This window comes from Lithobates pipiens, unplaced genomic scaffold (genome assembly GCF_037356315.1).
Source record: "Lithobates pipiens isolate NorthernLeopardFrog02 unplaced genomic scaffold, aLitPip1_a1.2 Scaffold_27, whole genome shotgun sequence".
Lineage (NCBI taxonomy): Eukaryota > Metazoa > Chordata > Amphibia > Anura > Ranidae > Lithobates > Lithobates pipiens.
This window is the reverse complement of record NW_027507788.1, coordinates 2,563,488-2,584,583: the sequence shown is the minus strand read 5'-3', so window position 1 is coordinate 2,584,583 and position 21,096 is coordinate 2,563,488. Positions and strand designations below refer to the sequence as shown.

At 47.3% G+C, this 21,096-nt stretch overlaps 1 protein-coding gene across 2 annotated transcripts; it reads left to right on the top strand.

Annotated features, from left to right (window-relative positions):
• The first annotated feature begins 587 nt into the window (after positions 1–587).
• Positions 588–20,608, top strand: HSPB7 (heat shock protein family B (small) member 7). 2 transcript variants are annotated; one of them, XM_077456282.1, is made up of 3 exons: positions 588–897; positions 11,920–12,053; positions 18,383–20,608. In XM_077456282.1, the coding sequence occupies exons 1-3, from the start codon at positions 768–770 to the stop codon at positions 18,560–18,562; spliced, it is 444 nt and encodes a 147-aa protein (XP_077312408.1). In that variant the 5' UTR covers positions 588–767; the 3' UTR covers positions 18,563–20,608. The 2 variants fall into 2 exon arrangements, with proteins under 2 accessions (XP_077312408.1, XP_077312407.1); XM_077456281.1 differs by having other exon boundaries at positions 589–939.
• The last annotated feature ends 488 nt before the right edge of the window (positions 20,609–21,096 follow it).

The following is a 21,096-nucleotide window of genomic DNA, read 5'->3' as shown; positions in this document are numbered from 1 at the left end:
ACACTCCAAAGACATGCAGGTAGGTTAATTAGACCCTGTCCAAAAAAATTGGCCATAATATGTGTATGTCAATGTTGTGTGTCGGGACTCTACATGTTAAAGGACCGCATAAATAGCTGCAGATGGACACCGGTGGCAAGAAAAGCGCCCTGAGGCGATTCAGTTCACATAGGTAGTGCTATACAAGTCACTCATTCATTCAGGGGGGACAGGTGAGGAGTGTCAGTGAGGAGCTCAGGGGGGAAAGGTGAGGAGTGTCAGTGAGGAGCTCAGGGGGGACAGGTGAGGAGTGTCAGTGAGGAGCTCAGGGGGGACAGGTGAGGAGTGTCAGTGCAGTCATATGCAGTAGGGACTGATGGACTGTTGTAGTCCTTCTCTTTTGGTGATGGTCTGGAAATCCCCCTGGGAAAGAGGTCCAGCACATTACGGTCTGTCTGCGGTATGGAGTCACATGATCAGGAGGAAAGGGGGGGGGGGCAGAAAGTTTCCACAGCTGCCAGAGAGATGCCACATTCTCCTAAATATAGCCGTTGCCGGGAGAGGTTGAGATACGGCGGCTGGGACGTCACTATATAAACTGTGACTGTGCGATGTTCTCTCCATAGCTGCTCCACCGGTGTCCCCAGAGCGTCCTGTCCCTGACTGCGTCCCCATCCTCGGCTCTCGGTGTCCCCATCCTCGGCTCTCGGTGTCCCCATCTTTGGCTCTCGGTGTCCCCATCCTCAGCTCTTGGTGTCCCCATCCTCGTCTCTCTCCATCCTCCTTCAATGAACCTGCAATCCTCCTCTGCATACCGAGCGGAGCACAGCTTCTCCAAGTCCTCCTCCTCCTCCTCCTCCAGCAAGAACCGGGAGCCCTTCATGGACAAGACACCAGGAATCTTCAGCGAGGAATTTGGCAAGTTCCGCCTACCCCTGGGGGAACCGCTGGTCTTCTCAGGCAAGTGGGGGCCCCGCGGAGCCCCAAGTTCGTACGTTGCTCTGTGGGGGCTTATTTCTTCACAAAATGTGTGCACGTCGCTTTAAAAAGAAAAACCCAAGGCAGCGCCCACATTTTCGGGATTTGGCCCCCCCCCAAAAAAAAGATGTCTATGACATGCATGGAGCAATTCGGGGAATTCACCAAATCGACATCCGTACGCTAATCGTCCCAACGAGAGATGAGCGGTGAAATTTTGCAAAATTGTTTCTTTTTTGCCCCCATCAAGTCCGACGCGTTTCACCAAAGGGAAGTAATTATTGTTTCTGTCACAACTTTTTTGCTTGGGGAATTTTTTAGTGAAATTTTAGACATTTCACCGCTCATCCCTCACGTGGACACCGGCTTGTTATATTGGATCTGCATAGAGCAACCTGCGTGTGAGAAGCCTCTGATAGAAGCAACACTTGCCTGAGCTCAGGGTTCCCTGGCAATCCAAACCCAAAGAATCGGGAAGCTTCCATCAGGGACTGTTCACACTGGTGGCTTGCTTGGTGACAGGTTTCACCCTTTAATTTTAATTTTTTTTAATGACTAGCTGGCAAGTTTTCTAAAGTTCAACCTATGGGTGTGATATGGAGATAGCCCCCATCTGCTGGCTAAATTACAAAGTATACGGAGAGACAAGGATTTCAAATCTTAAAGGGTCAGTCCACCCAAAAGTATATTAGTTACAGGTGGAGCCTACTGCGCAGAGGTGGCCTCTAATATGTCTTTGAGACTTTTTTGCCATATCTCCTGGCTGTGTTGACGTGGATCATATCTCTGGATCTCTGTAGGTTGGGGGGGGGGGGTGTAGATCATATCTCTGGGTCTCTGTAGGTTGGAGATGTGTAGATCATATCTCTGGGTCTCTGTAGGTTGGAGATGTGTAGATCATATCTCTGGATCTCTGTAGGTTGGAGATGTGTAGATCATATCTCTGGGTCTCTGTAGGTTGGGGATGTGTAGATCATATCTCTGGGTCTCTGTAGGTTGGGGATGTGTAGATCATATCTCTGGGTCTCTGTAGGTTTGGATGTGTAGATCATATCTCTGGGTCTCTGTAGGTTGGGGATGTGTAGATCATATCTCTGGATCTCTGTAGGTTGGTGATGTGTAGATCATATCTCTGGGTCTCTGTAGGTTGGTGATGTGTAGATCATATCTCTGGGTCTCTGTAGGTTGGTGATGTGTAGATCATATATCTGGGTCTCTGTAGGTTGGGGGTGTGTAGATCATATCTCTGGGTCTCTGTAGGTTGGGGATGTGTAGATCATATATCTGGGTCTCTGTAGGTTGGTGATGTGTAGATCATATCTCTGGGTCTCTGTAGGTTGGGGATGTGTAGATCATATCTCTGGGTCTCTGTAGGTTGGGGATGTGTAGATCATATCTCTGGGTCTCTGTAGGTTGGAGATGTGTAGATCATATCTCTGGGTCTCTGTAGGTTGGAGATGTGTAGATCATATATCTGGGTCTCTGTAGGTTGGTGATGTGTAGATCATATCTCTGGGTCTCTGTAGGTTGGGGGTGTGTAGATCATATCTCTGGGTCTCTGTAGGTTGGAGATGTGTAGATCATATCTCTGGATCTCTGTAGGTTGGGGATGTGTAGATCATATCTCTGGGTCTCTGTAGGTTGGGGATGTGTAGATCATATCTCTGGGTCTCTGTAGGTTGGGGGTGTGTAGATCATATCTCTGGATCTCTGTAGGTTGGGGATGTGTAGATCATATCTCTGGGTCTCTGTAGGTTGGGGGTGTGTAGATCATATCTCTGGGTCTCTGTAGGTTGGGGATGTGTAGATCATATCTCTGGGTCTCTGTAGGTTGGGGGTGTGTAGATCATATCTCTGGGTCTCTGTAGGTTGGGGGTGTGTAGATCATATCTCTGGGTCTCTGTAGGTTGGTGATGTGTAGATCATATCTCTGGATCTCTGTAGGTTGGGGATGTGTAGATCATATCTCTGGGTCTCTGTAGGTTGGGGATGTGTAGATCATATCTCTGGGTCTCTGTAGGTTGGTGATGTGTAGATCATATCTCTGGGTCTCTGTAGGTTGGGGATGTGTAGATCATATCTCTGGGTCTCTGTAGGTTGGTGATGTGTAGATCATATCTCTGGATCTCTGTAGGTTGGGGATGTGTAGATCATATCTCTGGGTCTCTGTAGGTTGGGGATGTGTAGATCATATCTCTGGATCTCTGTAGGTTGGGGGTGTGTAGATCATATCTCTGGGTCTCTGTAGGTTGGGGGTGTGTAGATCATATCTCTGGGTCTCTGTAGGTTGGGGGTGTGTAGATCATATCTCTGGGTCTCTGTAGGTTGGTGATGTGTAGATCATATCTCTGGATCTCTGTAGGTTGGGGATGTGTAGATCATATCTCTGGGTCTCTGTAGGTTGGGGATGTGTAGATCATATCTCTGGGTCTCTGTAGGTTGGTGATGTGTAGATCATATCTCTGGGTCTCTGTAGGTTGGGGATGTGTAGATCATATCTCTGGGTCTCTGTAGGTTGGTGATGTGTAGATCATATCTCTGGATCTCTGTAGGTTGGGGATGTGTAGATCATATCTCTGGGTCTCTGTAGGTTGGGGATGTGTAGATCATATCTCTGGATCTCTGTAGGTTGGGGGTGTGTAGATCATATCTCTGGGTCTCTGTAGGTTGGGGATGTGTAGATCATATCTCTGGGTCTCTGTAGGTTGGGGGTGTGTAGATCATATCTCTGGGTCTCTGTAGGTTGGGGGTGTGTAGATCATATCTCTGGGTCTCTGTAGGTTGGGGATGTGTAGATCATATCTCTGGATCTCTGTAGGTTGGGGGTGTGTAGATCATATCTCTGGGTCTCTGTAGGTTGGGGATGTGTAGATCATATCTCTGGGTCTCTGTAGGTTGGGGGTGTGTAGATCATGTCTCTGGGTCTCTGTAGGTTGGTGATGTGTAGATCATATCTCTGTAGGTTGGGGATGTGTAGATCATATCTCTGGGTCTCTGTAGGTTGGTGATGTGTAGATCATATCTCTGGGTCTCTGTAGGTTGGAGATGTGTAGATCATATCTCTGGGTCTCTGTAGGTTGGAGATGTGTAGATCATATCTCTGGGTCTCTGTAGGTTGGTGATGTGTAGATCATATCTCTGGGTCTCTGTAGGTTGGAGATGTGTAGATCATATCTCTGGGTCTCTGTAGGTTGGTGATGTGTAGATCATATCTCTGGATCTCTGTAGGTTGGGGATGTGTAGATCATATGTCTGGGTCTCTGTAGGTTGGTGATGTGTGGATCATATCTCTGGGTCTCTGTAGGTTGGTGATGTGTAGATCATATCTCTGGGTCTCTGTAGGTTGGGGATGTGTAGATCATATCTCTGGATCTCTGTAGGTTGGGGATGTGTAGATCATATCTCTGGGTCTCTGTAGGTTGGGGATGTGTAGATCATATCTCTGGGTCTCTGTAGGTTGGAGATGTGTAGATCATATCTCTGGGTCTCTGTAGGTTGGGGATGTGTAGATCATATCTCTGGGTCTCTGTAGGTTGGGGATGTGTAGATCATATCTTTGGGTCTCTGTAGGTTGGTGATGTGTAGATCATATCTCTGGGTCTCTGTAGGTTGGGGATGTGTAGATCATATCTCTGGGTCTCTGTAGGTTGGAGATGTGTAGATCATATCTCTGGGTCTCTGTAGGTTGGGGATGTGTAGATCATATCTCTGGGTCTCTGTAGGTTGGGGATGTGTAGATCATATCTTTGGGTCTCTGTAGGTTGGTGATGTGTAGATCATATCTCTGGGTCTCTGTAGGTTGGGGATGTGTAGATCATATCTTTGGGTCTCTGTAGGTTGGAGATGTGTAGATCATATCTCTGGGTCTCTGTAGGTTGGGGATGTGTAGATCATATCTTTGGGTCTCTGTAGGTTGGTGATGTGTAGATCATATCTCTGGGTCTCTGTAGGTTGGGGATGTGTAGATCATATCTTTGGGTCTCTGTAGGTTGGAGATGTGTAGATCATATCTCTGGGTCTCTGTAGGTTGGGGATGTGTAGATCATATCTCTGGATCTCTGTAGGTTGGAGATGTGTAGATCATATCTCTGGGTCTCTGTAGGTTGGGGATGTGTAGATCATATCTCTGGGTCTCTGTAGGTTGGAGATGTGTAGATCATATCTCTGGGTCTCTGTAGGTTGGGGGTGTGTAGATCATATCTCTGGGTCTCTGTAGGTTGGGGGTGTGTAGATCATATCTCTGGGTCTCTGTAGGTTGGGGGTGTGTAGATCATATCTCTGTTTCTCTGTAGGTTGCGGGTGTGTAGATCATATCTCTGGATCTCTGTAGGTTGGGGGTGTGTAGATCATATCTCTGGGTCTCTGTAGGTTGGGGGTGTGTAGATCATATCTCTGGATCTCTGTAGGTTGGGGGTGTGTAGATCATATCTCTGGGTCTCTGTAGGTTGGAGATGTGTAGATCATATCTCTGGGTCTCTGTAGGTTGGGGATGTGTAGATCATATCTCTGGGTCTCTGTAGGTTGGGGGTGTGTAGATCATATCTCTGGGTCTCTGTAGGTTGGGGGGTGTGTAGATCATATCTCTGGGTCTCTGTAGGTTGGTGATGTGTAGATCATATCTCTGGATCTCTGTAGGTTGGGGATGTGTAGATCATATCTCTGGGTCTCTGTAGGTTGGAGATGTGTAGATCATATCTCTGGGTCTCTGTAGGTTGGTGATGTGTAGATCATATCTCTGGGTCTCTGTAGGTTGGGGATGTGTAGATCATATCTCTGGGTCTCTGTAGGTTGGAGATGTGTAGATCATATCTCTGGGTCTCTGTAGGTTGGGGATGTGTAGATCATATCTCTGGATCTCTGTAGGTTGGGGGTGTGTAGATCATATCTCTGGGTCTCTGTAGGTTGGGGATGTGTAGATCATATCTCTGGATCTCTGTAGGTTGGGGATGTGTAGATCATATCTCTGGGTCTCTGTAGGTTGGGGATGTGTAGATCATATCTCTGGGTCTCTGTAGGTTGGAGATGTGTAGATCATATCTCTGGGTCTCTGTAGGTTGGAGATGTGTAGATCATATCTCTGGGTCTCTGTAGGTTGGGGGTGTGTAGATCATATCTCTGGGTCTCTGTAGGTTGGGGATGTGTAGATCATATCTTTGGGTCTCTGTAGGTTGGTGATGTGTAGATCATATCTCTGGATCTCTGTAGGTTGGGGATGTGTAGATCATATCTCTGGGTCTCTGTAGGTTGGGGATGTGTAGATCATATCTCTGGGTCTCTGTAGGTTGGGGGTGTGTAGATCATATCTCTGGGTCTCTGTAGGTTGCGGGTGTGTAGATCATATCTCTGGATCTCTGTAGGTTGGGGGTGTGTAGATCATATCTCTGGGTCTCTGTAGGTTGGAGATGTGTAGATCATATCTCTGGATCTCTGTAGGTTGGGGATGTGTAGATCATATCTCTGGGTCTCTGTAGGTTGGGGGTGTGTAGATCATATCTCTGGGTCTCTGTAGGTTGGGGGTGTGTAGATCATATCTCTGGGTCTCTGTAGGTTGGGGATGTGTAGATCATATCTCTGGGTCTCTGTAGGTTGGAGATGTGTAGATCATATCTCTGGATCTCTGTAGGTTGGGGATGTGTAGGTCATATCTCTGGGTCTCTGTAGGTTGGGGGTGTGTAGATCATATCTCTGGGTCTCTGTAGGTTGGGGATGTGTAGATCATATCTCTGGGTCTCTGTAGGTTGGAGATGTGTAGATCATATCTCTGGGTCTCTGTAGGTTGGGGGTGTGTAGATCATATCTCTGGATCTCTGTAGGTTGGGGGTGTGTAGATCATATCTCTGGGTCTCTGTAGGTTGCGGGTGTGTAGATCATATCTCTGGATCTCTGTAGGTTGGGGGTGTGTAGATCATATCTCTGGGTCTCTGTAGGTTGGGGGTGTGTAGATCATATCTCTGGATCTCTGTAGGTTGGGGGTGTGTAGATCATATCTCTGGGTCTCTGTAGGTTGGAGATGTGTAGATCATATCTCTGGGTCTCTGTAGGTTGGGGATGTGTAGATCATATATCTGGGTCTCTGTAGGTTGGGGATGTGTAGATCATATCTCTGGGTCTCTGTAGGTTGGGGGTGTGTAGATCATATCTCTGGGTCTCTGTAGGTTGGGGATGTGTAGATCATATCTCTGGGTCGCTGTAGGTTGGGGATGTGTAGATCATATCTCTGGGTCTCTGTAGGTTGGGGGTGTGTAGATCATATCTCTGGGTCTCTGTAGGTTGGGGGTGTGTAGATCATATCTCTGGGTCTCTGTAGGTTGGTGATGTGTAGATCATATCTCTGGGTCTCTGTAGGTTGGGGATGTTTAGATCATATCTCTGGGTCTCTGTAGGTTGGGGGTGTGTAGATCATATCTCTGGGTCTCTGTAGGTTGGGGGTGTGTAGATCATATCTCTGGGTCTCTGTAGGTTGGGGGGGGGGGGTGTAGATCATATCTCTGGGTCTCTGTAGGTTGGGGGTGTAGATCATATCTCTGGATCTCTGTAGGTTGGGGGTGTAGATCATATCTCTGGATCTCTGTAGGTTGGGGATGTGTAGATCATATCTCTGGGTCTCTGTAGGTTGGAGATGTGTAGATCATATCTCTGGGTCTCTGTAGGTTGGGGGGGGGGGTGGTGTAGATCATATCTCTGGGTCTCTGTAGGTTGGGGGTGTGTAGATCATATCTCTGGGTCTCTGTAGGTTGGGGATGTGTAGATCATATCTCTGGGTCTCTGTAGGTTGGAGATGTGTAGATCATATCTCTGGGTCTCTGTAGGTTGGGGGTGTGTAGATCATATCTCTGGATCTCTGTAGGTTGGGGGTGTGTAGATCATATCTCTGGGTCTCTGTAGGTTGCGGGTGTGTAGATCATATCTCTGGATCTCTGTAGGTTGGGGGTGTGTAGATCATATCTCTGGGTCTCTGTAGGTTGGGGGTGTGTAGATCATATCTCTGGATCTCTGTAGGTTGGGGGTGTGTAGATCATATCTCTGGGTCTCTGTAGGTTGGAGATGTGTAGATCATATCTCTGGGTCTCTGTAGGTTGGGGATGTGTAGATCATACATCTGGGTCTCTGTAGGTTGGGGATGTGTAGATCATATCTCTGGGTCTCTGTAGGTTGGGGGTGTGTAGATCATATCTCTGGGTCTCTGTAGGTTGGGGATGTGTAGATCATATCTCTGGGTCGCTGTAGGTTGGGGATGTGTAGATCATATCTCTGGGTCTCTGTAGGTTGGGGGTGTGTAGATCATATCTCTGGGTCTCTGTAGGTTGGGGGTGTGTAGATCATATCTCTGGGTCTCTGTAGGTTGGTGATGTGTAGATCATATCTCTGGGTCTCTGTAGGTTGGGGATGTTTAGATCATATCTCTGGGTCTCTGTAGGTTGGGGGTGTGTAGATCATATCTCTGGGTCTCTGTAGGTTGGGGGTGTGTAGATCATATCTCTGGGTCTCTGTAGGTTGGGGGGGGGGTGTAGATCATATCTCTGGGTCTCTGTAGGTTGGGGGTGTAGATCATATCTCTGGATCTCTGTAGGTTGGGGGTGTAGATCATATCTCTGGATCTCTGTAGGTTGGGGATGTGTAGATCATATCTCTGGGTCTCTGTAGGTTGGAGATGTGTAGATCATATCTCTGGGTCTCTGTAGGTTGGGGGGGGGGGTGGTGTAGATCATATCTCTGGGTCTCTGTAGGTTGGGGATGTGTAGATCATATCTCTGGGTCTCTGTAGGTTGGGGGCGTGTAGATCATATCTCTGGGTCTCTGTAGGTTGGAGATGTGTAGATCATATCTCTGGGTCTCTGTAGGTTGGAGATGTGTAGATCATATCTCTGGGTCTCTGTAGGTTGGGGGGGGTGGTGTAGATCATATCTCTGGGTCTCTGTAGGTTGGGGATGTGTAGATCATATCTCTGGGTCTCTGTAGGTTGGGGATGTGTAGATCATATCTCTGGGTCTCTGTAGGTTGGGGGTGTGTAGATCATATCTCTGGGTCTCTGTAGGTTGGAAATGTGTAGATCATATCTCTGGGTCTCTGTAGGTTGGGGATGTGTAGATCATATCTCTGGGTCTCTGTAGGTTGGAGATGTGTAGATCATATCTCTGGGTCTCTGTAGGTTGGAGATGTGTAGATCATATCTCTGGATCTCTGTAGGTTGGAGATGTGTAGATCATATCTCTGGATCTCTGTAGGTTGGAGATGTGTAGATCATATCTCTGGGTCTCTGTAGGTTGGGGGTGTGTAGATCATATCTCTGGGTCTCTGTAGGTTGGGGGGGGGTGGTGTAGATCATATCTCTGGGTCTCTGTAGGTTGGGGATGTGTAGATCATATCTCTGGGTCTCTGTAGGTTGGGGATGTGTAGATCATATCTCTGGGTCTCTGTAGGTTGGGGGTGTGTAGATCATATCTCTGGGTCTCTGTAGGTTGGAGATGTGTAGATCATATCTCTGGGTCTCTGTAGGTTGGAGATGTGTAGATCATATCTCTGGGTCTCTGTAGGTTGGGGGGGGTGGTGTAGATCATATCTCTGGGTCTCTGTAGGTTGGGGATGTGTAGATCATATCTCTGGGTCTCTGTAGGTTGGGGATGTGTAGATCATATCTCTGGGTCTCTGTAGGTTGGGGGGGGGGTGGTGTAGATCATATCTCTGGGTCTCTGTAGGTTGGAGATGTGTAGATCATATCTCTGGGTCTCTGTAGGTTGGGGATGTGTAGATCATATCTCTGGGTCTCTGTAGGTTGGGGGTGTGTAGATCATATCTCTGGGTCTCTGTAGGTTGGAGATGTGTAGATCATATCTCTGGGTCTCTGTAGGTTGGGGGTGTGTAGATCATATCTCTGGGTCTCTGTAGGTTGGTGATGTGTAGATCATATCTCTGGGTCTCTGTAGGTTGGAGATGTGTAGATCATATCTCTGGGTCTCTGTAGGTTGGGGATGTGTAGATCATATCTCTTGGTCTCTGTAGGTTGGGGATGTGTAGATCATATCTCTGGGTCTCTGTAGGTTGGGGATGTGTAGATCATATCTCTGGATCTCTGTAGGTTGGGGATGTGTAGATCATATCTCTGGATCTCTGTAGGTTGGGGATGTGTAGATCATATCTCTGGGTCTCTGTAGGTTGGGGGTGTGTAGATCATATCTCTGGGTCTCTGTAGGTTGGGGGTGTGTAGATCATATCTCTGGGTCTCTGTAGGTTGGGGGTGTGTAGTTCATATCTCTGGGTCTCTGTAGGTTGGGGATGTGTAGATCATATCTCTGGGTCTCTGTAGGTTGGAGATGTGTAGATCATATCTCTGGGTCTCTGTAGGTTGGGGATGTGTAGATCATATCTCTGGGTCTCTGTAGGTTGGGGATGTGTAGATCATATCTCTGGATCTCTGTAGGTTGGGGATGTGTAGATCATATCTCTGGATCTCTGTAGGTTGGGGATGTGTAGATCATATCTCTGGATCTCTGTAGGTTGGGGATGTGTAGATCATATCTCTGGATCTCTGTAGGTTGGGGGTGTGTAGATCATATCTCTGGGTCTCTGTAGGTTGGGGGTGTGTAGTTCATATCTCTGGGTCTCTGTAGGTTGGGGATGTGTAGATCATATCTCTGGGTCTCTGTAGGTTGGAGATGTGTAGATCATATCTCTGGGTCTCTGTAGGTTGGGGATGTGTAGATCATATCTCTGGGTCTCTGTAGGTTGGGGGTGTGTAGATCATATCTCTGGATCTCTGTAGGTTGGAGGTGTGTAGATCATATCTCTGGGTCTCTGTAGGTTGGGGATGTGTAGATCATATCTCTGGGTCTCTGTAGGTTGGGGATGTGTAGATCATATCTCTGGGTCTCTGTAGGTTGGAGATGTGTAGATCATATCTCTGGGTCTCTGTAGGTTGGGGATGTGTAGATCATATCTCTGGGTCTCTGTAGGTTGGGGATTTGTAGATCATATCTCTGGGTCTCTGTAGGTTGGAGATGTGTAGATCATATCTCTGGGTCTCTGTAGGTTGGGGATGTGTAGATCATATCTCTGGGTCTCTGTAGGTTGGAGATGTGTAGATCATATCTCTGGGTCTCTGTAGGTTGGGGATGTGTAGATCATATCTCGGGGTCTCTGTAGGTTGGGGGTGTGTAGATCATATCTCGGGGTCTCTGTAGGTTGGGGGTGTGTAGATCATATCTCGGGGTCTCTGTAGGTTGGGGGTGTGTAGATCATATCTCGGGGTCTCTGTAGGTTGGGGGTGTGTAGATCATATCTTGGGGTCTCTGTAGGTTGGGGATGTGTAGATCATATCTCGGGGTCTCTGTAGGTTGGGGGTGTGTAGATCATATCTCTGGGTCTATGTCGGTTGGAGAGGTGTAGATCATATCTCTGGATCTCTTTTCAGGCGAAATGTGCAGAATTCTGGAACTATTATAGGGACTGGAAGAGTGACAATGGGACTGAGGGCTACCAGCAGAACCATAAATACTATTCTGAGATCTGTTGTAAAAATCTCTTAGCCTAATTTCTGATGAGCTCTTTTACATTTAGGTGGTCCTCAAGGACCCAGATATGGGTGTAGCTATAATAAGATCTCTTTATAGGGGAACATCCACAGATAAATAAAATACAATGAGATGGGAGAGTGTTCTCTGTTGGGATCACTGTGCTACCTGTAGTATATAACAATTATATTATATATTATGGAACCATAATTATCATTCATTCGCTATGATCCTCAATATTTATTCCATCCAGGGTTATAAAAGTATGCATTTACAAAAGTTCAGAAAAATACATTCCATTGTATAATTTATTGTTTTTTTATGAAGTTGACTTGTCCGTGCTGTTTAATGTAAAGAGTGGTGGGTGGAGTTTTTAAGTTCTGTTTTTTCGGGGTTTTACATATATCATGCAATTATACCCCAATGAATGACTAATGGTGATTTCCTCTCACAGCCGGCTCTGGACCCACACAGAACATGAAGACTCTGGGGAACACCTATCAGTTTGAGGTCGATGTCCGAGATTTCTCTCCAGAAGACATCATTGTCACCACATCCAACAACCAGATCGAGGTCCACGCTGAGAAAGTGAGTAACCAGTGAGTGACGTGTCTCTCTGGTGCACATGTGGGAGAAAGCAAAAAAGAAAGGTCCAAAAATACAAGGGATCTCATTGCTGGCCTCTGTCTGACTGGCTGTCTCTGAGTCACTGAGCTGGAACGAGTATCCAGTCAGTGAAGTACAATTCCTGACCTGTATATTCATTCAAAGTCAGTGACTTGGTGATGTGTAGATCATATCTCTGGGTCTCTGTAGGTTGGTGATGTGTAGATCATATCTCTGGATCTCTGTAGGTTGGGGATGTGTAGATCATATCTCTGGGTCTCTGTAGGTTGGTGATGTGTAGATCATATCTCTGGATCTCTGTAGGTTGGGGGTGTGTAGATCATATCTCTGGGTCTCTGTAGGTTGGAGATGTGTAGATCATATCTCTGGGTCTCTGTAGGTTGGGGGTGTGTAGATCATATCTCTGGGTCTCTGTAGGTTGGGGTGTGTAGATCATATCTCTGGGTCTCTGTAGGTTGGGGGTGTGTAGATCATATCTCTGGGTCTCTGTAGGTTGGGGGTGTGTAGATCATATCTCTGGGTCTCTGTAGGTTGGGGGTGTGTAGATCATATCTCTGGGTCTCTGTAGGTTGGGGGTGTGTAGATCATATCTCTGGATCTCTGTAGGTTGGTGATGTGTAGATCATATCTCTGGGTCTCTGTAGGTTGGGGATGTGTAGATCATATCTCTGGGTCTCTGTAGGTTGGGGGTGTGTAGATCATATCTCTGGGTCTCTGTAGGTTGGGGATGTGTAGATCATATCTCTGGGTCTCTGTAGGTTGGGGATGTGTAGATCATATCTCTGGGTCTCTGTAGGTTGGGGGTGTGTAGATCATATCTCTGGGTCTCTGTAGGTTGGGGATGTGTAGATCATATCTCTGGGTCTCTGTAGGTTGGGGGTGTGTAGATCATATCTCTGGGTCTCTGTAGGTTGGGGGTGTGTAGATCATATCTCTGGGTCTCTGTAGGTTGGGGATGTGTAGATCATATCTCTGGGTCTCTGTAGGTTGGGGGTGTGTAGATCATATCTCTGGGTCTCTGTAGGTTGGGGGTGTGTAGATCATATCTCTGGGTCTCTGTAGGTTGGGGATGTGTAGATCATATCTCTGGGTGTCTGTAGGTTGGGGTGTGTAGATCATATCTCTGGGTCTCTGTAGGTTGGGGATGTGTAGATCATATCTCTGGGTCTCTGTAGGTTGGGGATGTGTAGATCATATCTCTGGATCTCTGTAGGTTGGGGATGTGTAGATCATATGTCTGGGTCTCTGTAGGTTGGTGATGTGTAGATCATATCTCTGGGTCTCTGTAGGTTGGGGATGTGTAGATCATATTTCTGGGTCTCTGTAGGTTGGTGATGTGTAGATCATATCTCTGGGTCTCTGTAGGTTGGGGATGTGTAGATCATATTTCTGGGTCTCTGTAGGTTGGTGATGTGTAGATCATATCTCTGGGTCTCTGTAGGTTGGGGGTGTGTAGATCATATCTCTGGATCTCTGTAGGTTGGGGATGTGTAGATCATATCTCTGGGTCTCTGTAGGTTGGTGATGTGTAGATCATATCTCTGGGTCTCTGTAGGTTGGTGATGTGTAGATCATATCTCTGGGTCTCTGTAGGTTGGGGATGTGTAGATCATATCTCTGGATCTCTGTAGGTTGGGGATGTGTAGATCATATGTCTGGGTCTCTGTAGGTTGGTGATGTGTAGATCATATCTCTGGGTCTCTGTAGGTTGGTGATGTGTAGATCATATCTCTGGGTCTCTGTAGGTTGGTGATGTGTAGATCATATTTCTGGGTCTCTGTAGGTTGGGGATGTTTAGATCATATCTCTGGATCTCTGTAGGTTGGGGGGTGTAGATCATATCTCTGGGTCTCTGTAGGTTGGAGATGTGTAGATCATATCTCTGGGTCTCTGTAGGTTGGGGATGTGTAGATCATATCTCTGGGTCTCTGTAGGTTGGAGATGTGTAGATCATATCTCTGGGTCTCTGTAGGTTGGTGATGTGTAGATCATATCTCTGTAGGTTGGAGATGTGTAGATCATATCTCTGGGTCTCTGTAGGTTGGTGATGTGTAGATCATATCTCTGTAGGTTGGAGATGTGTAGATCATATCTCTGGATCTCTGTAGGTTGGGGATGTGTAGATCATATTTCTGGGTCTCTGTAGGTTGGGGATGTGTAGATCATATCTCTGGGTCTCTGTAGGTTGGGGGTGTGTAGATCATATCTCTGGGTCTCTGTAGGTTGGGGATGTGTAGATCATATCTCTGGGTCTCTGTAGGTTGGAGATGTGTAGATCATATCTCTGGGTCTCTGTAGGTTGGGGATGTGTAGATCATATCTCTGGGTCTCTGTAGGTTGGGGGTGTGTAGATCATATCTCTGGATCTCTGTAGGTTGGGGGTGTGTAGATCATATCTCTGGATCTCTGTAGGTTGGGGGTGTGTAGATCATATCTCTGGATCTCTGTAGGTTGGGGGTGTGTAGATCATATCTCTGGATCTCTGTAGGTTGGGGGTGTGTAGATCATATCTCTGGATCTCTGTAGGTTGGGGGTGTGTAGATCATATCTCTGGGTCTCTGTAGGTTGGGGGTGTGTAGATCATATCTCTGGGTCTCTGTAGGTTGGGGATGTGTAGATCATATCTCTGGATCTCTGTAGGTTGGGGATGTGTAGATCATATGTCTGGGTCTCTGTAGGTTGGTGATGTGTAGATCATATCTCTGGGTCTCTGTAGGTTGGGGATGTGTAGATCATATCTCTGGGTCTCTGTAGGTTGGGGATGTGTAGATCATATTTCTGGGTCTCTGTAGGTTGGTGATGTGTAGATCATATCTCTGGGTCTCTGTAGGTTGGGGATGTGTAGATCATATTTCTGGGTCTCTGTAGGTTGGTGATGTGTAGATCATATCTCTGGGTCTCTGTAGGTTGGGGGTGTGTAGATCATATCTCTGGATCTCTGTAGGTTGGGGATGTGTAGATCATATCTCTGGGTCTCTGTAGGTTGGTGATGTGTAGATCATATCTCTGGGTCTCTGTAGGTTGGTGATGTGTAGATCATATCTCTGGGTCTCTGTAGGTTGGGGATGTGTAGATCATATCTCTGGATCTCTGTAGGTTGGGGATGTGTAGATCATATGTCTGGGTCTCTGTAGGTTGGTGATGTGTAGATCATATCTCTGGGTCTCTGTAGGTTGGTGATGTGTAGATCATATCTCTGGGTCTCTGTAGGTTGGTGATGTGTAGATCATATTTCTGGGTCTCTGTAGGTTGGGGATGTTTAGATCATATCTCTGGATCTCTGTAGGTTGGGGGGTGTAGATCATATCTCTGGGTCTCTGTAGGTTGGAGATGTGTAGATCATATCTCTGGGTCTCTGTAGGTTGGGGATGTGTAGATCATATCTCTGGGTCTCTGTAGGTTGGGGATGTGTAGATCATATCTCTGGGTCTCTGTAGGTTGGAGATGTGTAGATCATATCTCTGGGTCTCTGTAGGTTGGTGATGTGTAGATCATATCTCTGTAGGTTGGAGATGTGTAGATCATATCTCTGGATCTCTGTAGGTTGGGGATGTGTAGATCATATTTCTGGGTCTCTGTAGGTTGGGGATGTGTAGATCATATCTCTGGGTCTCTGTAGGTTGGGGGTGTGTAGATCATATCTCTGGGTCTCTGTAGGTTGGAGATGTGTAGATCATATCTCTGGGTCTCTGTAGGTTGGGGATGTGTAGATCATATCTCTGGGTCTCTGTAGGTTGGGGATGTGTAGATCATATCTCTGGGTCTCTGTAGGTTGGAGATGTGTAGATCATATCTCTGGGTCTCTGTAGGTTGGTGATGTGTAGATCATATCTCTGTAGGTTGGAGATGTGTAGATCATATCTCTGGATCTCTGTAGGTTGGGGATGTGTAGATCATATTTCTGGGTCTCTGTAGGTTGGGGATGTGTAGATCATATCTCTGGGTCTCTATAGGTTGGGGGTGTGTAGATCATATCTCTGGGTCTCTGTAGGTTGGGGATGTGTAGATCATATCTCTGGGTGTCTGTAGGTTGGGGATGTGTAGATCATATCTCTGGATCTCTGTAGGTTGGGGATGTGTAGATCATATCTCTGGGGCTCTGTAGGTTGGGGGTGTGTAGATCATATCTCTGGATCTCTGTAGGTTGGGGGTGTGTAGATCATATCTCTGGATCTCTGTAGGTTGGGGGTGTGTAGATCATATCTCTGGATCTCTGTAGGTTGGGGGTGTGTAGATCATATCTCTGGATCTCTGTAGGTTGGGGGTGTGTAGATCATATCTCTGGATCTCTGTAGGTTGGGGGTGTGTAGATCATATCTCTGGGTCTCTGTAGGTTGGGGGTGTGTAGATCATATCTCTGGGTCTCTGTAGGTTGGGGATGTGTAGATCATATCTCTGGGTCTCTGTAGGTTGGGGGTGTGTAGATCATATCTCTGGGTCTCTGTAGGTTGGGGGTGTGTAGATCATATCTCTGGGTCTCTGTAGGTTGGGGGTGTGTAGATCATATCTCTGGGTCTCTGTAGGTTGGGGATGTGTAGATCATATCTCTGGGTCTCTGTAGGTTGGGGATGTGTAGATCATATCTCTGGGTCTCTGTAGGTTGGGGATGTGTAGATCATATCTCTGGGTCTCTGTAGGTTGGGGATGTGTAGATCATATTTCTGGGTCTCTGTAGGTTGGGGATGTGTAGATCATATCTCTGGGTCTCTGTAGGTTGGAGATGTGTAGATCATATCTCTGGGTCTCTGTAGGTTGGGGGTGTGTAGATCATATCTCTGGGTCTCTGTAGGTTGGTGATGTGTAGATCATATTTCTGGGTCTCTGTAGGTTGGGGATGTGTAGATCATATTTCTGGATCTCTGTAGGTTGGTGATGTGTAGATCATATCTCTGGGTCTCTGTAGGTTGGGGATGTGTAGATCATATCTCTGGGTCTCTGTAGGTTGGGGATGTGTAGATCATATCTCTGGGTCTCTGTAGGTTGGGGATGTGTAGATCATATCTCTGGGTCTCTGTAGGTTGGTGATGTGTAGATCATATCTCTGTAGGTTGGAGATGTGTAGATCATATCTCTGGGTCTCTGTAGGTTGGTGATGTGTAGATCATATCTCTGTAGGTTGGGGGTGTGTAGATCATATCTCTGGGTCTCTGTAGGTTGGGGATGTGTAGATCATATCTCTGGGTCTCTGTAGGTTGGAGATGTGTAGATCATATCTCTGGGTCTCTGTAGGTTGGGGATGTGTAGATCATATCTCTGGGTCTCTGTAGGTTGGGGGTGTGTAGATCATATCTCTGGGTCTCTGTAGGTTGGGGGTGTGTAGATCATATCTCTGGATCTCTGTAGGTTGGGGGTGTGTAGATCATATCTCTGGATCTCTGTAGGTTGGGGGTGTGTAGATCATATCTCTGGATCTCTGTAGGTTGGAGATGTGTAGATCATATCTCTGGGTCTCTGTAGGTTGGGGATGTGTAGATCATATCTCTGGGTCTCTGTAGGTTGGGGGTGTGTAGATCATATCTCTGGGTCTCTGTAGGTTGGGGATGTGTAGATCATATCTCTGGATCTCTGTAGGTTGGGGATGTGTAGATCATATCTCTGGGTCTCTGTAGGTTGGGGGTGTGTAGATCATATCTCTGGGTCTCTGTAGGTTGGGGGTGTGTAGATCATATCTCTGGGTCTCTGTAGGTTGGGGATGTGTAGATCATATCTCTGGGTCTCTGTAGGTTGGAGATGTGTAGATCATATCTCTGGGTCTCTGTAGGTTGGGGGGGGGGGTGTAGATCATATCTCTGGGTCTCTGTGGGTTGGGGGTGTGTAGATCATATCTCTGGGTCTCTGTAGGTTGGAGATGTGTAGATCATATCTCTGGGTCTCTGTAGGTTGGGATGTGTAGATCATATCTCTGGGTCTCTGTAGGTTGGGATGTGTAGATCATATTTCTGGGTCTCTGTAGGTTGGGGATGTGTAGATCATATTTCTGGATCTCTGTAGGTTGGTGATGTGTAGATCATATCTCTGGGTCTCTGTAGGTTGGGGATGTGTAGATCATATCTCTGGGTCTCTGTAGGTTGGAGATGTGTAGATCATATCTCTGGCTCTCTTTATGATTGAAGGGGCATAATACCATGATATATGAATGGTGTATTTATTTTAATCTACAGAACAATGTTTAAGTGATAATAAATGTCTGAAAATGAGTGAGTCTAGCCAGGCAGGAGAGTGGCATTGCCCAGTTCTCACCAATCTTTTCTGCCAGCACCTGAATCGCATCCCCTTTCTCTTGTACGCAGCTCGCTTCTGATGGGACCATCATGAACACCTTCACCCACAAGTGCCAACTCCCCGAGGATGTAGACCCGACCACGGTGACCTCCGCCTTGGGTGACGGAGGATTGTTGACCGTCAAGGCTGAGAGGTTCCCCGCCAAACTCGCGGACCACCAAACTTTCCGGACTGAGATCAAAATTTGAAACTCCAGTATGGATCAGTGAGGAGGCTCTGGGCACTAAGATGTTGGCTCCATGGACTCAGAATTAAAAGATCGACCCCCCTCCCCCTCCCCCTCCCCCTCCAGACACTGCGACCATGTTAGTTTTCAAACCTTTCACAGTTAATGCCGAATCACCTGGAACAACGGCCACCAATGATCTGAGCCATGGGGGGTCACTGTGAACTGGACACGAGTGTTGTGTGCCGTGACTTGCTAGTGTGAGTGTGTAAAATACACCGTTCTTGTATTTCTGTTGTGGACATTCCATGAGAGGACTGAAGATCAGAAAAGAAAACACACAGAGAAATGACTATGATAATCACCCAGATTATGGCGATTATATTTACTGTAGGCTACAGAAGACTTCCACTTCAAATTCTTAGAGTTGCAGTGTTATGATGCCCCCTGCTGGTTTGGTTTCTCCAGGTCTCCTATTATAGCAGATTATCTCACCCCCATAGTGCCCCATGTTGGTCTGGTATCCCCAGGTCTCTCAATATAGCAGGTTTCTGAGTACCATAGCTCCCCCTGCTGGTCTGGTATCGCCAGGTCTTATATTATAGCAGATTAACACCCACCTTTGTGCCCCATGCTAGTCTGGTAGCCCCAGGTCTCCTAATATAGCAGGTTATCTTACTATCATTGGGCCCCCTGCTGGTCTGGTATCCCCAGGTCTCTCAATATAGTAGGTTACCCCAGTACCATAGCTCCCCCTGCTGGTCTGCTATCCCCAGGTCTCTCAATATAGTAGGTTACCTCAGTACCATAGCTCCCCCTGCTGGTCTGGTATCCCCAGATCTCTCAATATAGTAGGTTACCTCAGTACCATAGCTCCCCCTGCTGGTCTGGTATCCCCAGATCTCTCAATATAGTAGGTTACCTCAGTACCATAGCTCCCTCTGCTGGTCTGCTATCCCCAGGTCTCTCAATATAGTAGGTTACCTCAGTACTATAGCTCCCCCTGCTGGTCTGGTTTCCCCAGATCTCTCAATATAGTAGGTTACCTCAGTACCATAGCTCCCCCTGCTGGTCTGGTTACCCCAGGTCTCCTAATATAGCAGATTTCTCAGTACCATAGCTCCCCCTGCTGGTCTGGTATCCCCAGGTCTCCTAATATAGCAGGTTTCTCAGTACCATAGCTCCCCCTGCTGGTCTGGTATCCCCAGATCTCTCAATATAGCAGATTTTTCAGTACCATAGCTCCCCCTGCTAGTCTGGTATCCCCAGGTCTCCTAATATAGCAGGTTTCTCAGTACCATAGCTCCCCCTGCTGGTCTGGTATCCCCAGGTCTCTCAATATAGTAGGTTACCTCAGTACCATAGCTCCCCCTGCTGGTCTGGTATCTCCAGGTCTCCTATTACAGTAGGTTATCTGACTACCATGGCACCCCCTGTTGGCGGGGTATCCCCAGGTATCCTAATACAGAATGTTAGCGATTGAGTTTGTTATATAGCTGATAACCAAGAACAGAAAATTCCAGGGACAGACACTGACTACGTGGGACTAACCAGGACAGTCACCATCAATGTCAGGGCGGTCTCCAAGTGTGGTAAAGGGTGGGTGACGACACTGTGACCCCTCGTATCAGGAATACACCTCGGATTACAGGCGCAGATCATGCCTCGCCTTCATTGTGAATTCCGATAGGTGGATGGGGAAGATGTAGAGATGAGGTCACAGTGTGATGGGTGGAGGGAAGGGCAGCTGCAGGTGGGCACAGGTCCTCTTAAAGGGCCACTCAGCAGAGCAGAGGATTCTGGGAAGAAGTATGAGCTCCAGAAACGTTTTCTTTGATTGGTGGATTGAATGTTGTCATGTGGAGAGAGACGATTGTTTGAAGTGTAAGAATGTATTACCACCCCCACCCGGCATACAATGTGATTGACGGTTTATTGTCAATCTTCCAACAATTACTCCATGGATTCCTTTAAATCTGCCCGTGTCGCCCTCCTCCGCCATCTTTTTTTTTGCTTGTATATAGATTGTAATGTTCCTTTCTTGTTACATTTTAAATCCTTTTTATCACTGGGGAGTCTCTGAACTTTATTTTCCAAGGAAAGTGCGATGTAGAGAATGGGGGGCACCCGTCCTTCTATAATGGGGGGCAACTGTCATTCTATAATGGGGGCACCTGTCCTTCTATAGTGGGGCACCTGTCCTTCTATAATGGGGGGCACCTGTCCTTCTATAGTGGGGGGGCACCTGTCCTTCTATAATGGGGGGCACCTGTCCTTCTATAGTGGGGGGGCACCTGTCCTTCTATAATGGGGGGCACCTGTCCTTCTATAGTGGGGGGGCACCTGTCCTTCTATAATGGGGGGCACCTGTCCTTCTATAGTGGGGGGGCACCTGTCCTTCTATAATGGGGGGCACCTGTCCTTCTATAGTGGGGGGGCACCTGTCCTTCTATAATGGGGGCACCTGTCCTTCTATAATGGGGGGCACCTGTCCTTCTATAATGGGGGCACCTGTCCTTCTATAATGGGGGAGAACCTGTCATTCTATAATGGGGG